Source organism: Drosophila yakuba, chromosome 3R (genome assembly GCF_016746365.2).
Source record: "Drosophila yakuba strain Tai18E2 chromosome 3R, Prin_Dyak_Tai18E2_2.1, whole genome shotgun sequence".
NCBI classification, from domain to species: Eukaryota; Metazoa; Arthropoda; class Insecta; order Diptera; family Drosophilidae; genus Drosophila; species Drosophila yakuba.
In genome coordinates, this window is record NC_052530.2 from 7,394,716 (window position 1) to 7,414,196 (window position 19,481).

Sequence of the window (19,481 nt, forward strand, 5' to 3'; positions counted from 1 at the left end):
CAAGTATTTGCTCTGTAATTTATATGTGCACAGCAGATACCAAAATTCAGCTTGGAGCTGCCTGATATTTTACCTCATTCTGGACTCGCAATTTGCATATTGTGTACATCTTGAGTTCGCACAGTGAATAAGAGTCAGCCCCACGTCCTTTCCACACACACACAAACACTCTCATAGAGCGGGGCATAAAGAAATCCTGCGTGATGCTTAGTATGCAGGTGGCACATCAGCTCATCTTGGATCTTAGTCCGTATTCTGGGTATCCTTTTATGCAGTGCATTTCCGATTTCGTGCCGCTTTTATTGGTAAACCTTTCTGCTCCCGAAACACACACTTCAACACACACACCCAGAGACAAAGAGGAATATTGCGAAAAGGAGGAAAGTATTTTCCCTTCTAATTTCCCCATTTCTCAGAGCCCCGTTTTGGTTTTTGTTTCTTCCGCGAGGACCTTTCAGCCCAGTAAAATTACTGTTGCCTGCTTTGAATTTAAACAAATGAGGAATTGTTGCTGCCGCTTTAATGGTCGCCTTCATTCATCTCCTGACTTTCAGCTATTTATATAGACTTTTGTTTGAGCCCACTTTTTGAGGCTGATGTTTGCGCCGTTTTTCCCCGCAAAAGTTTTGTTTGCCATTGTTTGTCCTCTTATTTTTGTTGGCTCGACTGGGTTGTTTGTTTTATTTTCAATGAATATTTGATTTCTTTATGATTGTGTTTGCATTTTGTTTTTATTTGTTTAGCTGTCAATTTTAATGAGCTACCGCCAGTTGGAAGCTGGCAGTCCATAAATTTTATATGTCGCTATCAATGTCAGCGAACTTGGCTGCCTCGTAATTTATTTATTGAATTTAATAATGCAGCACAAATTTTGTAGGCCACAGCCAATTAATTAGCTGGGAATAAGCCACACAACGGATTTAAGTCCCGAATATACATATACTCGTACATATACATATGCGCTAAGAACCACCTGCGCCCAAAAAAAAGTATCCCTTTATTTATGGTTTCTTTAATTTATTGTTTGCTTTTCGCTTTTTGCAAGTTATACCTCTTTACATACATATGCTTGCTTAGACGCACACTGATTGGCTATTTTAGCAATTTTACTTCTCGCTTTTCTAAGTACATTTTACATTTTGTTTTAGTTAATTTGAATTAGTTTCAGTTTTATTTTATTAATGATACAATTCATATCCGGCGCCCTGTCCGTTCAATCTGGATTCAATTACATATAATACTAAACATTTATAAGATACTTTCAATATCGACAATTTTTTTAATATATAATTAGGTATATATAGATATTTGTATATATCGATTCATATTATCTGTGTAAGAGCCGTCAACTCACACCGAGTCGGGGTCAGTATATAATGGGGCTTAATAGTTTTTAATGCACACTATTGCTGATGATAACATATGCTGCTTGCCTCTTTACACACGATTTATAGAATTTATTTTGTATTGTTTTTTACAAATTTTTCGTAAATTTCATGAGTGTTTTGTTTCAATGTTGCGCATCGGCATTTCCAATTCATATTTCCGCCCAAGCGCTTCGATCCATAAATTTCAAGTGAAATTTCATGAGGCGAGTTCAACAATAAACCTGCGGAAATGTCGAAACTGCGATTCGAGATATGTCAGCGAAAAAACATTTTCATAGATTCGCTCCCAATGCTGATAAACCCGATAGTAACCGAGCCTTTCTAAAGTTCAGCAAATTTAGTTTCGTACGTGTCGTATTCCCATAGTAATTCTGGAAGTCCTTGTGACCATTTGGTATTTGGCATTTTTCATTGCAGCTGACTAATAATTCATAATCGAAAAACTATTCTCATTTGGCTTCGACAAATGATGGGTAGCACCCATAATCAAAGATCAAGGGTGTGAAAGTGCTATTGTACGAGGGGGTCAGCTGTTTTCTTAAACGCACTATTAAATCGTTTTCAATTGTTGCCGCAGCACCCAAAGTAGCCAAGCCAAGGCTGCCAGCAAATCCGGTGCCATTGCTTTGAATCGGAAACGATTTAAGAGTTATGGCAAAAAGGGCGTATCTTATGACAGCCGTTGTTTGGTTTGTATAGTAAATGTACTTCAAATATCGATTCGTGTTTGAGTTTTATGGATTGCAGGCTGCTCTAGGGCTTGGATCAGAGTATTTTTGGGGCCACATGTCGTGTCGCTCTATTTCGTCCTATTTCGCTATTTGTATATTCTTTAGTTCAAGTTTCGACTTTTATTAGACTAATAAAACTTTATATTTACCATTTGCTTGGGTTAGGTTTTGGTTGCTTGTGGTATCTGTTGCTACAATAATTCGTTAGTTTGTTTCAAAAAGTAACCCGTATTTCAAATTGTTCAGTGTGATTGAATTACCACAAATACGTTATCCGTTATCCATGTGGTGAGTTCCTCCCCCGTTTGAGTTTGTTTCATTGATGCTAATCTGTTTAATGTTTTCTTCTCGTCTTGTTTATACTGCATTGGATCAACAAAAGTTGGGGCTAATAAAACGTTCGCTTTGCTTTGTTATCTGCACTTGCCGAATTGTTTTCACTTCTTGTCAGCCAGTAAATCCGAATCGCTTTTCATTCGTCAAAGAGTCTGGAGCAGACCAGCTCGTTTATCGAATTTAATGGGGCCCACCCTGATTTAAGATGAACGCGTAAGCAAAGTTGTAAATAATCAAGGCAATACAAGGAAACACGTTTAGTATTCAGTTAATAATCTTCTAGACTTAAGTGTGGATTGTTAGTTCAATTGTACATTCGAAATGTTCCCATTTGTATATCAATAGGTGGGTTGAAACTGAAGCCATTGAAATATGTGCGTCCTCCTCCTGATCCTTTCCATTATGATGGGTCTGGTTATCGAAATTCTATTTCCAAACAAATCACGCACAAAGAAAAAATAACGATACAGAGCTGGATTGGGTGGGGTGTTCTGGGGTGCCTCCATTAGCTTCCTAGTCCCGGATGAAGACGAACTCATTGTAGTGGTTCCAGCGATTTTCCTCAGTGTCCACGCCCGGCTTGGGTTCCGCTGCCGAGCCGGCGGTTCCGGATCCGCAGCTTCCGGCCATACGGTATCCGTGGTCGTGTAGATTATCGAAGGCCTGCTCGATGTAGCAGTGCTTCAGGAAGAACCGCGAGGTGTACCGATCCGTGCCGCCATGATCCGGATCCCGCGACTCGTTCAGCGTATCGCCAAACACCTCTCGGCACTGGGCCACTCGGCCGCAGACCAGGATGCGCGACAGCTTCCGGAACTTGACGTCGGCCAGTCCGTCCTTGCCGAACTGGAAGCTGCCGCGGTAGCCGATGGTGATGCACCCCGGCGGTCGGGCGTCCCGCTCGCTGCGGATGCACTCGAGCATAGCGGTCAGCTTAAAGTGCTCCGCCTCCCGGAGCAGCCGCTGACGCTCGCGGAATCCCTCGGGAAGGTGAAGCGCCTTGTCGCGCAGGAAGTCCAGGATGTAGCGGAAGAGGACGCCGTCGCGGTCCAGGAAGTAGCGACCCTTGCTGTCCTTGGCCAGCGCATCGCGACCCTCGCCGAAGAGCTCCGCCAGCAGCGTGCTTTTATCCTGCTGCAGTGTGGCCAATGTGGTCGTGTAACTCACGCCGCCGACGTTCAGCTCGATGATTTCGGGCATGATGGCGTTTAGGATGCCGTTCAAGGATCGGATTGGATTGGATTATATCCAACAAATCTAATCACACATATGGACACTCGCGAACGTGGGCCACTATATGGGTTTGTTTACAGCTTTAGTGGAACTGGCTGCTGTTGCTTTCTGTTTCCTTTCGCTTTCTGTCCGCCAAACGCGTCCGCACTCGTTCAGGTCTCGTGTCGAACTGACGGGGCTTCTGGCCTGGCTGAACCCAGAACGCTTTTCACTCGCTCGTTGGTGTACATTTGTGTGTATGCATTGGGGAAGAGGAGACATTTCTCTCTGGATTTCTCTGGGGAAGTGTGCCACTCTCAGTTCCTCTGGCCTGCGCACTCGCTGGCCATGTTTTGATATCGGATATTATTGTTTAACAAGTGGTTAAATTTCTAAAATGTGCACGGATACTTCTGGCATATGTATATAGCTGCTCGAAAGGTTGCCCGCCGACTTTTGCCGACTTTTGGCGCCCGCATGTTATTAATTTGACGAGGGTCCGCAGTGCGTATGCTTAATGGCCAATATGCTGGATTACTCTGTTGTTTAATGCCAGAGATGCTGCTGCCTAAATTGTGCGTTCGAAAAGGCGATTTAGCATTAGCATTCAGCTGGCGTAAGGTGGGTTCCCCTTTTCGGGACAAAGTTCGTCGCCATGTCATAGCAAATTATGGCACATGGCATACTTCAGGGCGTCGCACATACTTTGTGCCACGGCATGCCAACTATCCTGGTTGATTTTTTCACAATGTATGAGTGTGAGGGTGGGTGGGAGAAAGCGAGAAAGGGAAGGGAAGGGCTGCCCCGAGTGGCAACAGGCCGCTGACAATTTGACACCGTGACACTGACATTAACATGCCACAGCAGGCCATGCAACTGGTTGGGCTGCCTTGGCCAGCCAGCCTGTTCTGGCCTCGTGCCAAATGGGCCACTCTGCCCTCGGTTTGGGCCACATCAGCGCAGACTGCTTGGTGGCCTGTTAGCATCTCACCTGTTTGCTGTTAACATTCCACGAAACGTCCTTTGTTTGCCAGGACATGCGTGCAACTCGCTGCAAGTGAATCAACAACAGCGAGCCGTAACCAATACGCAGTCTCTGGCCTACCCCCCTATAAGAGTAAATGTGCACCCCCTACTGCGTTAGCCCTTTGATCCGGCCGAGAGGAGCTTGAGATACACACAGACATGGGCTATGAAAGAACTAGCTTTAACTTATTTCAGCATTCTGGTATTGTTTGTTTTTAAAACTATGGGTACCAATAGGATTGTTTAGTACACATATTTTATTATCCCAGCTGATAATCTGAGAGCCTTATCAATTTAGAGCTCAGTATCGGGGTATCTCATAATATTTGTTAGGAAAAACAACAAATAAGTAATTGAAAAAAGTTTGTCCCGGAGCTCTCGCCAAGTCTGCTGCTAATTGCAATGAAAACACTAATGTCGTGAGTTTGGGGATGGCTTTTAAAACGTTCAACCAGTCGAGAACCCCTTTAGTTTGCCGCCGTTCGCTTGCTTACTCCGCTCATTTCCGCTTCCGGTTGCGGCTGACGTTGTTTCTCGCTCTCGCTCTCACTCCCTCCACCGTTCCCTCTTAGAATGCGGCTTATACCGCTGCTTCTTAACAGCCGTCCGCCTTTTTCCCCTTCCCTTCAAAGAATCTGCGGCCATGAATTGCGGTTTTGGGCACGCATTAAGATGGCGCAACATTTTGCGCGCCATTACGCGCTGCCTGCATGTGTGTGTGTGCTTGTGTTTGTGCCACTTTGAACGTGAGTGTGCGGGTGTGAGTGGGCGATGGCTTTACTCTCTTGAGGATTGCGCGCTTCCGTTTCGTTTCTGTCCAAGCCTTGAATGCTCCTTGTTTGTCTGGCTGACTGGCGCGATTCAAATTGATTTTGTCTGGCTGCCTTCACTCGAGCGCGCTCGTTCATATATACTCACAACCGCTTTGCATCTGTGCCGCTTTGTATCTGTGTGCGACTGAGTGTACTGAGAGTATCTGTGTGTTTGTGCTGGAGCACTTTGTTTTGACAACGCGGCAAATTGTCGCCCAGTTTGCATGCTATTTCTGGTTTGTTTGCCTGTTTACCTTTCGGGCTGTCAGTTCCGCAGGGCGACAAAATGGGCTCTAATGGGTTAGGTGTTGGGTTAGCCACCTTGGCGATAACGCCTGAAAAGAAGCCCTCAGCCATTGTCCTTTTTGGGGTGCACACTCGACGATCTGCTGTTGTAACCTTGCCGCAACCATTTTAGGCTCCCAAAATAAACTCTGGGACTCCAAGGCTGCCTTGTGTCAATCAAGATTCCAGTGCAATTGTGCATTTGATTTCTCTAGATATTTTTGCCTCTCTGGCATTGACAGACCAAACAAAGTTGGCGTGCCCCAGAATGCAAAACAAATGATGTGGAATCAGCAATAAGCTGCAATCAACAGCAGTCAAAATATTTCACACCCCAATCCATTCGAAAAATATGAGTTAGAGCCAATAATCGTATTGGGAAAAAGGCAATAATCTGATACATATGTCGAGGAGATCCAAATCAATTGCTTTTATCAGCTAATATGGATGGAAAATAAAGTATTCAAGCAAGTTATGGAAAAGGAATGCACTTCACCAAAGCAGATAATGAACATAATCAAATAGATTATATTACAGCAGTTAAATGGAAATAGGCAATAAATAAAAAATTAATTCAAGTAAGTGGAGAGTAACAATGCAGATTCTAAATACACAGGTTGCGTTTGCAAGTTCCCACCCACCTTCAATTCCAAAAATATCTCACATAAAACTTCGTGACACAAAGGACGTTCTTAATTCTTTTAAACATGATCGATCCACTTTCGTCGTTCAGATTGTAAACTAGAGACTCTCACTAATTGCCACTAGAGAACTCAACGCGGACACTTATGCAAATGCACGCAGTGACCGTGTGGTTAAGTAAGCCCGTGCATTTGGTCCTGGCGTTCGTGTGCATAATGCCAGCAGTTCTCCATTCCTAGCTTAAAATGCAGGCCCAGGCACGCGGTGAGTGCCAGAATGCGTATCCTCAAGATACATTGACGCCGGCACACGGTTATGTAAATGCACATGCACGCGCTTCGCTGCTGGGCAATTTAACACCACGCCAGTGGCAAAATACCAGCAGCAGAGAAATGTAGGAGAATAGGGGTCTTAGAATACCCTTAAAATAACTTCGAATGGTATTTGTTGCATCAACTATTTCATTATTTTCATACATTTCTTGATAGTTGATGCACAAAATGAGCACGTATAAAATATTGTCAAAATTCTAAAATGACACTTTCCCGAACATCTTAAAAATAACATATAAGCTATAATCACTTTATTTCCATCAACATTTAAAACTTTGATTACCAGCGATGAAATAATCTTATTAAGGGCATTTCAATAAGATATATAATCTTTATAAATCCTGGTCTCACAATAAGGAACGAAAATAAGTTTAAGTTGTTCCGCGATCGGGAATTTCTAGCAACTTGAAGACAAAACGAAAGGTTGTTAATTTTAAATCTGCACCTCGAGGATAAATGCATCCTGGGCGGCAGTCACGGCAGGAGCCTTCTGTTGACGGAGACGTTGATTTAATTCACAGCTGACAGCAACAGTTTGCTGCTGGCGAACATGCCCGACCACGCCCCTTCAACAGCGCCTGGCCTTCGTCCTTTTGACGGCATTGTGTGTGTGAAGGACATGCCCGAAAGTGGGGAACACAAAAACCTTCCGGCATAGCTACCAGTGTATGCAACTGCAGCTTTTTGTAGTAATTTTTACATTTCAGCCCCATCATTATTAAAAATATGAGATGTCTGGGACCAGCCACGTTTCCCTGCTTTGCATGCTCTAAATGGATTATTCAAAGCCTGGTCCCTCAATCGTGCTGGGCCTTAAAAAATCCACAAGTGTGTCGCACGTCCCTGGCCAGATGGAATGGCGTGGCACCCTAGTACCATCCAACTTTCCAACTGAAATGCAATGAATTTGCTTACAGCCATTGGCACAGACCCTTCTTTTCGATTTATTTCTTTTCTGCACTTATCGATGCTTGTTGCACGTCCGTGGAGCCACAACATTTTCGGTGGAAAGCTGTTTTCAATCTCTTGGCCCCTTTGGGCAACCCCTGCACTCGGGTTTTTTCGTTTTCGCCTTGATTATTTCTGTTTTTCCCAAATCAGTTGGATACCTGCCATTCAGGGTCCAGTTCCTCGCTTCCATTTGCCGTGGAATTGTATGCTTTGCACGCTTTGTTACTGCGGCGGATTTATTTTCAACTTTCAGCACAGTCTGGCACTTTGTACTGATCCATTTCAGGGTTGAATTGGCCCCAAAAGGTGAAGTTTATCGAATTAATCCTTTACCCAAGTAGGATTTAATTAGAGAATGTTGGGGAAAAACACTTTCCGGCACCCGAACACTTTCATTCAGAAAAACCCAAGAGTGGTTAAAAATACTCGAGGCGAATTTATCAGCTGCCGCAGCATCAACAGCAGATTGCTGTTGGCCGTATTTTTGTGATCTTAGCCATTTCTATTTGCATTCCCGGTGGCGGCGGACAGCCGGCAGAAATGTGCAAACTTAGATCGACGAACAATCGCGCAATTAATTGGAAATAAGTGCGGAATTCATTGCGCGTCAACCGCAGCAAATATTTATGAATTTTTGATTACGATTCGCGGTAAAAGCCCTTTAAGAGACGCGGTTAGGGAACATGATTTCAGCAGAAGCAAGTTTTCCACTTGGTTTCATTCTAACGAGCCTGCTATTGGTTTTTCTCGGATGCCACGGAGAAAGGACGAATGTGGGTAAGTAAAGTGCATTTTTCGCTTAAGTTACGTAAGCAGGAATTTGCAGCGCAGCATGCAAATGTGTCATGTATTTTTATGCCGATGGCGGCGGCGAATTCGCGAAATAAAAATATAAACAGAACCCACTAAGCAAAACAAAGAGCAAAAAAGAGTGTCACTCTCTCTGAAATACTATTTGCCTGCAGGCCTCGTCTTCGAGAACACCGAACCGGATCTAGAGAAGATCTTCCATCTGGCCATCAGCAAGGCGAATGAGGAGAATGAGGATCTGGAGCTGCACGGAGTGTCCGTCTCCATTGAGCCAGGAAACTCCTTCGAGACCTCCAAGAAGCTCTGCAAAATGCTAAGGGTATACTTCAACTAAAACACTAAAAACACTTGCCCAAGCAATAGCTAGGGATATGCGGTTATTGAAATCATACTCTTCCACTCATGCACAGCAAAATCTGGTAGCCGTGTTCGGACCCACCTCAAATCTGGCCGCCCGTCACGCGATGAGCATTTGCGACGCCAAGGAGTTGCCCTTTTTGGACACGCGCTGGGACTTTGGGGCCCAGCTGCCGACCATCAATCTGCACCCACATCCAGCAACGCTGGGCGTGGCCTTGCGGGACATGGTGGTGGCCCTGGGGTGGGAGAGCTTCACCATCATCTACGAGTCGGGCGAGTACTTGGCTACCGTGAGGGAACTGCTGCAGATGTACGGCACCGCCGGACCCACGGTCACGGTCCGCCGCTACGAGCTTGATCTGAACGGGAACTACCGGAATGTACTGCGGCGTATACGCAATGCAGATGACTTCTCGTTCGTGGTGGTCGGATCCATGGCCACCCTGCCAGAGTTCTTCAAGCAGGCCCAGCAGGTGGGTCTGGTGACCAGCGACTACCGCTACATCATCGGCAACCTGGACTGGCACACCATGGACCTGGAGCCATACCAACACGCCGGCACCAACATCACGGGTCTGCGCGTCGTGTCGCCGGATAGCGAACAGGTGCAGGAGGTGGCCAAGGCACTTTACGAGAGTGAGGAACCCTTCCAAAACGGTAAATCAAAAAAGAATGTCAGCCCCACCTGAAAGTATCGTGCCACTGGGATCTAGACAATTTATGCAAATCCGAAATCCATTCGCTTGGCTGAATTTAAATAATTGAATTGCACTTTCATGGCCCCCAGCGCTGGTGGAAATGATAAATGACGTTAGCCTTTATGACTCCTCCTCCACAGTGTCCTGCCCCCTGACCAACAGCATGGCCCTGGTCTACGACGGCGTCCAGCTTCTGGCCGAGACCTACAAGCATGTGAACTTCCGGCCCGTGGCCCTCAGCTGTAACGATGACAGTGCCTGGGACAAGGGCTACACTCTCGTCAACTACATGAAGTCGGTGAGTCTGGGGCACGGCAGGGTAGTTGAAGGTGCATAACAATCAAACAAAGCTAAGCACGACATTTTAAATATACATAACTGATCACAGAAGTGGCAATGCATCAACTTTTTTCCTTGACTCACTTCATTTGAATAAGATGTCTAGCTTGTTGTTTGGGCTATTTTTGATAGTAAAATCTTATAACGCGTCGGTTTTCTACTGTTATTCAATACGTATTGTCTTGTTTACAAGAACTCGATTATGTTCTGTCCAAAAATAAATCCTATAAATTTTCAACATTTTCACTTCTTCTGAGAACTTTTTTCTCTGTACGGAAAACTTTCTGATTCTGAATAACTCATGCAACGAGTCTCGGTCCGCAGCTAACGCTGAATGGCCTCACGGGACCCATTCGGTTTGACTACGAGGGACTTCGCACGGATTTCGAGCTGGAAGTCATCGAGCTGGGCGTTTCGGGGATGCAGAAAATCGGACAATGGAGCAGCGAGGATGGCTTCCAGGAGAACCGCCCTGCCCCGGCGCACTCCTTGGAGCCGGATATGCGTTCGCTGGTGAACAAAAGCTTTGTCGTCATCACGGCCATTGTGAGTAGTGGGCGTGGGCATAAAGGTCTGGGGCCAAGCTGACCTTGACTTTCCTTCAGAGTGAACCCTATGGCATGCTGAAGGAGACCTCCGAGAAGCTGGAGGGCAACGATCAGTTCGAGGGCTTCGGCATCGAGCTAATTGACGAGCTGTCCAAGAAGCTGGGCTTCTCCTACACGTGGCGCCTCCAGGAGGACAACAAGTATGGTGGAATCGATCCCAAAACCGGCGAATGGAATGGCATGTTGCGTGAGATTATTGACAGTGTGAGTTTTGGCCAAGGTCGTAAAGTCCTGGAGGCACATAAATCTAGTCCACATCCGTTTCTCTGCGGCCATTTAAATCAGTTAGCTTATCTCAGTTAGTCCTGCGTGGTTATTGATTTGCATTGAATAGCCATAAATGCTGCCATCATCGTTAACGTAAGCGTTAATGCCGTCATAAATGGCAGCCTATTTCAGAGTGCCTGTGGCCTCAATTGCCTCAAATTAATTTGGTTTATAGTTAAGCGATTAATCTGATATTCCCACATACCGTTGTTCGCATTTGGACACCATCATAAGTATATTAATTCCGCTTATTAGCAAACTTTTTGAGCTTTCATTCAATGATATACTTATATGTAATTTAGCTATACAAATACCTTAAGCAACAAAATAGACTTTTTACCGTCTAAACGTTTAAAATTCTATTACAACATGAGTGTTATTGACTAGTTTATTTATAGATCGATTTTTATAGTTTTTCAAACCATAAACAAATTACATCTGACTTTTCCCATGAGAGTTCCAACACCTCTAAGATCCAGAACGTATCAATAGCATGAAAGTAAATGAGGCACGATTTGTTGTAAATCACGATTAATTAGTTATGTTTTGAATTCTTGAAGGCGGTGTAGTGGAATTTTTGGCATGTGTGGATAGACCTTCCTCCCTTTTCTTATTAAACAGAGACGAAATATACCGCGTTCCGACTCTGCCCAGGAAGTGCCCGAATACGTTTCCAATTGTTCCTCCTTGGGGCGGAACACCATCAATCAAAACTCTCCGGTACTCCCTGTAGTCATGAATAAACCTTTCAAATTGTTGCCTGTCTGCGTCGGATAGAGGAACGTCTGTGGGATAGCGATGATAAAAAGCGATTAGCTCCGGAATATTTCTTTCCTTAATAGAGTCATTCACTAATGGATTGTGAAAGATGTTAAGCAAATAATTCCTATGGGCCTCATAGCTTGAACTGTATGTGCCAGCACTTGCGAAACGAACTATGCCTAATAATACGCATATTAGCAGGCTGGTAATATAAAACTGCATAGTTTGATTGGTTTTTAGAAACTAACAGTTGATTTTGGTAAGAGGCATTAATAGAAATCAATCAAATCACTTCTAGAATCTAACCTGCACCTATACTCAACGTCATGTTAATCGCAAACAATTCCTGATAATTACAACTCATTTAAGTATAATTTCTTAGAACATTAAATGCCCTTTATTTAATTTTTTTAATACTAGAGTAGCTAAAATATAGATCCCATTAAAGGCGTGCAATTATATTTAAAATTGCATAGTAATTAGATGATTCTTTAATAAATTTGCGCGCTTGGCAAATTCAAACCCAAATTTTAAACATTGTCCAATTACAAAGCTCAATCGGGCGTATGCGCCATATTTACATATGCATACACATTTCTATTAATAAATTCATGAGTTCATGGTTACAGAGAGGCCAAACAATAATCTTTCATATTTAATTAGCGCGCTGACATGGGCATTACGGATCTGACCATGACATCAGAACGAGAGAGTGGCGTGGACTTTACCATACCCTTTATGAGTCTGGGTAAGAGCATTACAATTTATTCAGCAAGTAAATAAACAGAGTATGAATGTCAAAATGCCTCATACATTATAACTTTATTAATTTAATTTTACATAAATTTCTATAATTATTTTCTTTATTTATTTATTTCTTTATTGAAAATTGAAACTAGGCCCTTGATAAGGAGCAAATCATTAAAAATTTAAATACTACTGATAAGCTGATTATTTTGATCCACGAATCAATTCCAGGAATCGGCATACTTTTTCGCAAGCCGATGAAGGAGCCACCGAAGCTGTTCTCCTTCATGTCCCCGTTTTCAGGAGAGGTCTGGCTCTGGTTGGGTCTGGCCTACATGGGCGTTTCCATCAGCATGTTCGTGCTGGGACGTCTTTCTCCGGCGGAGTGGGACAACCCGTATCCCTGCATCGAGGAGCCTACGGAATTGGAGAATCAGTTTAGTTTCGCCAACTGTCTGTGGTTCTCCATAGGTGCTTTGCTTCAGCAGGGATCTGAACTGGCTCCCAAGTAAGGCCCATTATATATATATTAAAGTTAGTGCGCTAAAGGTAATATCGTTTTTAAGGGCTTACTCAACTCGGGCCGTGGCCGCTTCTTGGTGGTTCTTCACATTGATTCTGGTCTCCTCTTACACTGCTAATCTGGCGGCTTTTCTCACTGTGGAGTCTTTAGTAACGCCAATTAACGATGCGGATGACTTATCAAAGAACAAGGGCGGAGTAAACTACGGGGCCAAAATTGGGGGAGCTACTTTTAACTTTTTTAAGGTAAGGTCATGACTATCTGTCTATCCAAACTGTTTATCCAATATCATGTATGAGTGCTTTTGTCCAGGAATCAAATTATCCTACATACCAGCGGATGTACGAGTTCATGAGGGATAATCCGCAGTACATGACCAACACCAACCAGGAGGGAGTTGATCGAGTGGAGAACTCCAACTACGCGTTTCTCATGGAGTCGACCACCATAGAGTATATCACAGAGCGTCGATGCACGCTCACCCAGGTGGGAGCATTGCTGGACGAGAAGGGATACGGCATAGCCATGCGAAAGAGTAGACAGCTGAGAGTGCACGTGGTATTGGGACACATGCTGACCAAGATCTGTGTTTTCAGACTGGCCGTACAGGGACACGTTGAGCCAGGCCGTTCTGGAGATGCAGGAGCAGGGACTGCTGACCAAGATGAAGACCAAGTGGTGGCAGGAGAAGCGCGGCGGGGGAGCATGTTCGGTAAGTGACCAGCCTAATCTCAATCTCTGGCAGCTCGTCCATGAGTGGGTGTGTGCAGGATTCGGACGAGGACTCTGGCGCCGTGGCCCTGGAGATTAGTAACCTGGGCGGTGTTTTCTTGGTGATGGGAGTGGGCTCCTTCTTTGGCATCTTTGTCTCCCTGCTCGAGATGGTGCTGGGCGTTAAGGAGCGCAGCGATGAGAACCAGGTATCCGCCAGGGAATATTCCAGCTTCGAGAATACCCCGCCTCACGATCCGACTAGCTGGCCTGCCTTTGTTGCACACACACTTTAAAACTTTGACATCTCCGACATCCTCCGAAAAACCCACAGGAAGCCCCCGACTCAGATGCCTCCTCGCTGGGATTCGCTAATTTGGGCGGCGTCTACCTGGTCATGTTTGTGGGCAGCTGTTTTGGCTGTATTTACGGCCTGGTCAACTGCGTGGTGAGCGTCTACTTGAGTGCGCGGGAGAACAAGGTAACGCGGATGGAGACCTATAAATGTTTCCTGCTGTTCGTGACTAAAACTGCCGGAGAAAGGGTCGGCCTCATCTGAATAACGGACTCGATTCATCGGCTCTGCTGAACGACAGCTCGAAGCCATAAATACATTCACAACCTTTTCATTTGTGTCGTCTTTAATATTTCAATTTTCCTAATATGTCATTTTGTTCTATACTACAATGCCTAGTTCATGAATGCTTTACGATAGATTTCATCTGCATGCCAGTTTCGCCCTTCTATTAGTGAAGTGTTTACTCAACAAGTGCACTTTCGTATCGGCAGGTGAGCTTCAGGACGGAACTTCTGGACGAGATCCGCTTCATATTACAATGCTCCGGCAATACCAAAGCGGTGAAGTATCCGAAGAACTCCTCGCGATCCAATGCGAGCTCGAAGTCAAAAGGCTCTTCCATGTCAGTGGATTCATTGCCCGAGGATAACTCAGAAGCTGATACACCTGGCAAGCATAACCATGCCAAATAGTGAATTAACCAGGCGATTGTATCGTTTGTATCACACAGTGAAATAGCATGCATGGAAATTTATAATAATTAAAAAACAATTGTGAGAAATATTAGGTTTTGATGGGATAATAAGATTAAGTAATTACGCTGCGTATTATATAAAACTTGATGTCTATATTTGACCGAGAATCTGAATAAAATCTGTACCACACAAAAGTTCTAATAATGATTCCTTGGAATCGATTACAATTTTAAACCGTCTTTTAATCAATATCAAATATTGTAAGTTGGTATGAAGTGGGAGAGTTCTTTAAGTATAAACATGTCGAATTTAACTTTTCCCGACATGGGATATTGTAAAAAGTTTCCCACTAAGGAAAACAACCAGTATAAAGATAAAATGTCAGCACTGTTGAGCACAGCTTCCAAGCTTTTACGATTTTGATTTCCTAAGGCTTACAACGTAAACTTAGGTCTTGCGCAGGTTCTATTAGTCAGATGTAGAGGTCGCTTGAAAATATGTAAAATACGCGTAAAATACTCAACGCTACTCAAACATTTTCGGTCGTACCAAAGACTATTACAGATTGAGTCATTGGTCGTATCTTTCTCAAATATTGCGACACGACCAATTCCAAAAGTGAGAACCATTTGTTCTTAGACTTACATAAAACTATTAAACTTATGTAGCTCACCGTATTTTGTAGCAACTGTAACTATTACACTATTTATTATACCCGTTCCCCGTAAAGTAATAGGGTATACTAAATTCGTTGAAAAATATGTAACAGGCAGAAGGAAGCGTTTGTTACCATATTAAATATATATTTTCATGATCAGGATCAATAGTCAATCTGGCCATCTTCATCAGTCTGTCCGTTCTTTTGTCCGTTGGTCTGTCCGTCTGTATGAACGGCGAGATCTCTGGAACTATAAAAGCTAGAAAGTGCATTCAGCTGGCAGACCCCAAAGAAATAGACCCACCGCAAGCTTGTAGACTCATATTGCCACTCTAACGCCCACCAACCGCCAATCACAGATAGTCGGGGAACTCGACTAGTATTTATTCCAGAAATGAAACAATCATTTGTTTCCTTTTGCATATCAATATATTTATCGATTTTCTCATATTATCGAGTGTCTTGACACATATTTTTACTGATACATGCAATATATTGGAAACTCCCTTCCTGAAATACATTTAATGCTTTTTGTTAGACACTGAGATGTTGAAAAGGTAAAATTGTACGAAGTTTTGTGGTTGTAGGAGTACCGACCGGCCATGTTCCTCATGAGGGTCTGTATGTATAAGTGGGTACACGGGTATATGTTGTTTATCGTGTATAAGTTGTATAATAACACGAGTAACATTGTCGTATATAACTATAGTATTTAAGTTTGCATCTTAAGGTATGCCGCAATATTTGCCCAACTGTTTGAATCCGTATTCTATATTGCAATGAGTTCGTATTGGCCACATTCACGCACACACTCGCAAGCACACATTTGTTAATATATTTTGATTAAACTTTATAACTTTAATACCTGATCATTACAGTTTAGTTTTAATTAGTTTAGCTATAATTGCATAGTTATATATTTGTATATTATTTGTTCTCATATTATGTGTAAATCGCGTGTTTCAATTTAATTTCAGCCCCCATTTTATGCAAATGGCGGAAAATATTTTTCAAATTCCAATTTAATGCTCAACAATTACCTACGTAAACAACACAACTCATCGCTTAGGCTTAACCGTCTAAAGGAAATTTGTTAATTCATTAAATAGTATGGATTTGCATAGTTGATTTGCTATTTGTTCAACATTTAATTATCTATTTTATTTATTTACTATAAATGTTTTGCCGCTGATTCAGCTGTCTTTTTTTGTGGTTATTGAAAGGCTAGCGTCAAATGTTTTTTCACACTAAACGCTTGGAGAGGCAGGCAGTTAAATTATATGTATATTTTAAAGCGACAGGCTGCATTAGGGGATCCAATAGTAAGGGTGGTGGTAAATTAACCAGCAATCAGATGCTGTGAAGCATATAATGGGCAGCAAACAATTGTTCGAGTAATTTATGCACTCAATTGCACTTTCATGATAGCTGCGGCTTTTCGAATCTGTTCCTGATTTGCTTATACTCAGATATGTCAGATATGTATGCACTGTGTATCGGTGGGTGTGTCAGTGGAGTTTCCGTGGTAAAGAGGGGTTCTCATTTCTGCCAGTTTAATTTGCCGGCTATTAGTGGCGCAAATTTAAAGCAGTAAATTGAGTAGGATTTCTATTCAAAAATAACATAAAAAGAAGAAGGGGAAAGGGAGTTTGCGGGAGTCTAGCTCTCGTAAAAAGTTGTAAGCTCGTCTAGGTTTTCCTTTGGTCTCTTGTGTTTGAGTGTTTGCAATGTGTGTTTGGGTTGAGGGATTACAAAGCTACAAGGTATGTATGCCCATTGTACAACAACGAATCCATGAATGCACACATCTCAACCGAACTTTTGAAATGCACATTTGCATTTGGGTTTGTCTGCGCGCTGCAGGGAACTTAAAGCTGAACGTTTCGATACACACATAAAGCATTTGTTAGTTACTAATAGTTACAGGCAAAAAGGAAGTCAACAATAAGATAGGTTCTAGGATATGGGGCTTGGTGTTTCTTAAAAGGTGTTAAGAGTAGAGTTGCTCACACCGATTGGGAATATTTCCCTAATATTGTCTAACTAACATCTAGGCGTGGTGTTTACTCAATACAATTTGATATACTTTGGTAATAAGTATAATATATTCAGCTAACGGCTATCGACCAGTACTTTACCCAAAACAAACTCAAAGTGGTGGCAAAGTCATGCCAAATCAAACGGTTATCAATTTGTCATTAGTCATCTGGTTTGGAGTATCTTTGGTTAGTTCACATATGTATGTATATATTCCATATTCCTTGCTCTATATTTATGTGTATAATACTAGACTCAGTTTGTTGTAAGTGGTACATACAAATTACACAAAGTTTGGTTTGATTCTCGATTTGATTTTTGTTCATCGTCTTTGAGCGCTTTGTTTACTATTTTATCAGTAAATATCTTGTGTATCTATTTTGTATTTTTGTAGGTATAACACTGTATTCATCTCAAAAGTTCATTAAAATAAATGCCTTTTAGTTTGTTTGCTGGCACTTCAGTGCCGAAGTGTTTGTATCTGATAATGTCGTGTAAATAGTTCCTTGTTTAGTTGGTGGTGGGTGGTGGGTGGTGGAGTCTGGGTTTAGTAAGTAGTTGGTTAGTTAGTTGATTAGTTTGTCTTGGCTTGCCTTTGAGTGTTGGCTAAAAGAAGGGCCGAAAGAGGTTTTAGGAACCCGCTCCTCTGGCGGAGGAGTTTCGAAGAAGTTCGGAAAACTCTAAATCACTTGAAAATTCGCATGCGAATTCAGCACATATGCATACACATTTCGCAGGACTCTAATCCTGGGTCCTGCGTCCGTGTATGCTGCTGCTTGTATTGGTATTGCTATTAGTTTTTGGGCCCTCTCAAATGACACTCATGCGACGCCTGCCATTTCCGGTGCCCTCGGCTCAGTTGGCGTTGGCCAGTGTCTCGTGGCACACCTCCATGTAGTCCGGATCGTGCATGATGCCCTTTATCATATCCTTCAGCATTGTGTAGCGTGGAAATATCGGATACATCTTTGAGCTGCCGTACTCTTCCTGCGGGCTCAGATACGTATTAAAATACAACGTGAACTTTGCACCGGATGCCCACTCACCTTCAACACACGTATGAGGTGTCGCAGTCCCAAGTACTTTTTCAGCAAGCGGTACAAGTCGTTTATTAGCTGCGTATTCTCATGTTCGATTTGGGCCGTTGTCATATCTGCGAGTGCATGTGTCTTCAATATTTTACTTTAATCATTGGACAGGGGTCTGACTTCACTTACGTTCCAATCGCTCCATCCGCTCCCGCCGCTCAGCCGCCTCCTCTGCCAGGCGGGCGGAGGTCTTCACTCCCTCGCCGGACTTCTGTGTCTTCTCCATGATCGAGCAGGCCCGCATCACATAGGAGGGCACCGTCTCCTGCTTCTCCTGCCGCGGGATGTCCACCAGAGTCCAGTACTGGGTCTCCAGGCGGATAACTTCCTGTGGGCGGAATGATTTAATCTGTATCTGTAGCTGCTTGAACCGAGGTAGTCATGTCTTAAATAAATGCTTTTCAATCTGATGATGCCAAGCTATGCCAAAAAAACCCAACATGCGGAATTTCCACAGACGTTGATTTTATATATTATACCTCTAGTTCCTATCAGCACAAAAGAAAGATGATTGAGCTATTAATCAGTAAATGCGAACGAATGTCGCTTTGTCGAAGCTCTTCTATACTCAGTATTCGGTGATTAGGCTACTTAAGATTATACTTGCATCTTGCAGTAAAGGGTAGTCAACATGATTTAAAGACACACATTTTACTGACCTTAATCATCAGCTTGAGCATGGGATAGCGTTGGAATATGTTGCGTTGGCTCTTCGAGTCGCCGTACTTGTTCATGAGGTTGATCAGGGCTTTCTTGGCGGTCTCGTAGGACTCCTCCAGGCGAAGGCGCAAGGATCGCAGGCGCTCGTTTGTCTCGATCACCTCGTCCCGCGTCATTCCACTGGGCGCCCCCTCGTCCTTCACATCCTGCACGATTCGCCGCACACTCTGCGTGAATTTGCCCACGAAGTTTGTGGTTGCTAGATGGCAAAAAATATAAATTAAACGATAAAACAAAATACGTAGTAAAATAGTTTAATTGTACGGAAATTGCGCGAAACACTGTCATTCATTAATCGGAATTTCAGTAGACACGCGCATTAACCCTTAATTAATCTGCGATTCATGCGGAAATTGTTCGGCTATGGGAAAGTCAAACTATTATGCCATGATGAAATCGCATCGAACCAGACTATTTAGTTTTATTAAAAATAGATTTATCCAAA

General features: G+C 43.3%; 4 protein-coding genes across 12 annotated transcripts in view; 1 reads left to right on the forward strand and 3 right to left on the reverse strand.

Moving 5' to 3' along the window:
• Window positions 1-1,000: 1,000 nt before the first annotated feature.
• LOC6535870 (BTB/POZ domain-containing protein KCTD12) lies at window positions 1,001-3,868 on the reverse strand. Its single transcript, XM_002096450.4, has one exon. The coding sequence runs from the start codon at window positions 3,653-3,655 to the stop codon at window positions 2,969-2,971; it is 687 nt and encodes a 228-aa protein (XP_002096486.1). The 5' UTR covers window positions 3,656-3,868; the 3' UTR covers window positions 1,001-2,968.
• A 603-nt stretch (window positions 3,869-4,471) lies between these two features.
• LOC6535871 (glutamate receptor ionotropic, kainate 3) lies at window positions 4,472-14,761 on the forward strand. 9 transcript variants are annotated; one of them, XM_039375436.2, is made up of 14 exons: window positions 4,472-8,492; window positions 8,681-8,844; window positions 8,936-9,542; window positions 9,724-9,881; window positions 10,247-10,468; window positions 10,528-10,734; window positions 12,223-12,307; window positions 12,538-12,814; window positions 12,873-13,074; window positions 13,142-13,364; window positions 13,426-13,541; window positions 13,600-13,749; window positions 13,875-14,021; window positions 14,330-14,761. In XM_039375436.2, the coding sequence occupies exons 1-14, from the start codon at window positions 8,399-8,401 to the stop codon at window positions 14,528-14,530; spliced, it is 2,853 nt and encodes a 950-aa protein (XP_039231370.1). In that variant the 5' UTR covers window positions 4,472-8,398; the 3' UTR covers window positions 14,531-14,761. The 9 variants fall into 9 exon arrangements, 5 of the variants coding, with proteins under 5 accessions (XP_039231370.1, XP_002096487.2, XP_015047402.1 ...); XM_002096451.4 differs by lacking the exon at window positions 13,875-14,021; XM_039375437.2 differs by lacking the exon at window positions 13,600-13,749 and having other exon boundaries at window positions 4,474-8,492.
• On the reverse strand, window positions 11,172-11,862 carry LOC26535836 (protein Turandot X). Its single transcript, XM_015189446.3, has one exon. The coding sequence runs from the start codon at window positions 11,779-11,781 to the stop codon at window positions 11,329-11,331; it is 453 nt and encodes a 150-aa protein (XP_015044932.1). The 5' UTR covers window positions 11,782-11,862; the 3' UTR covers window positions 11,172-11,328.
• An 836-nt stretch (window positions 14,762-15,597) lies between the features above and the next one.
• Window positions 15,598-19,481, reverse strand: part of LOC6539837 — a 39,181-nt gene continuing 35,297 nt past the window's right edge. The window contains exons 3-6 of the mRNA XM_039376251.2: window positions 18,976-19,235; window positions 18,446-18,644; window positions 18,275-18,381; window positions 15,598-18,215 (exon numbers count right to left, since the gene is read on the reverse strand). Coding sequence (XP_039232185.1) covers window positions 18,084-18,215; window positions 18,275-18,381; window positions 18,446-18,644; window positions 18,976-19,235 — 698 coding nt within the window. The 3' untranslated portion in view covers window positions 15,598-18,083. The remainder of the gene's footprint in view (window positions 18,216-18,274; window positions 18,382-18,445; window positions 18,645-18,975; window positions 19,236-19,481) is intronic.

Excerpts from the sequence above, each read along its gene's own strand:
- LOC6535870 (XM_002096450.4), bottom strand. The coding sequence starts at position 3,655 with ATGCCCGAAATCATCGAGCTGAACGTCGGCGGCGTGAGTTACACGACC.
- LOC6535871 (XM_039375436.2), top strand. The coding sequence starts at position 8,399 with ATGATTTCAGCAGAAGCAAGTTTTCCACTTGGTTTCATTCTAACGAGC. Across the intron at positions 10,735-12,222 it reads TGCGTGAGATTATTGACAGT|CGCGCTGACATGGGCATTAC; the intron begins GTGAGTTTTGGC and ends ATATTTAATTAG. Across the intron at positions 13,075-13,141 it reads CTACTTTTAACTTTTTTAAG|GAATCAAATTATCCTACATA; the intron begins GTAAGGTCATGA and ends GCTTTTGTCCAG.
- LOC26535836 (XM_015189446.3), bottom strand. The coding sequence starts at position 11,781 with ATGCAGTTTTATATTACCAGCCTGCTAATATGCGTATTATTAGGCATA.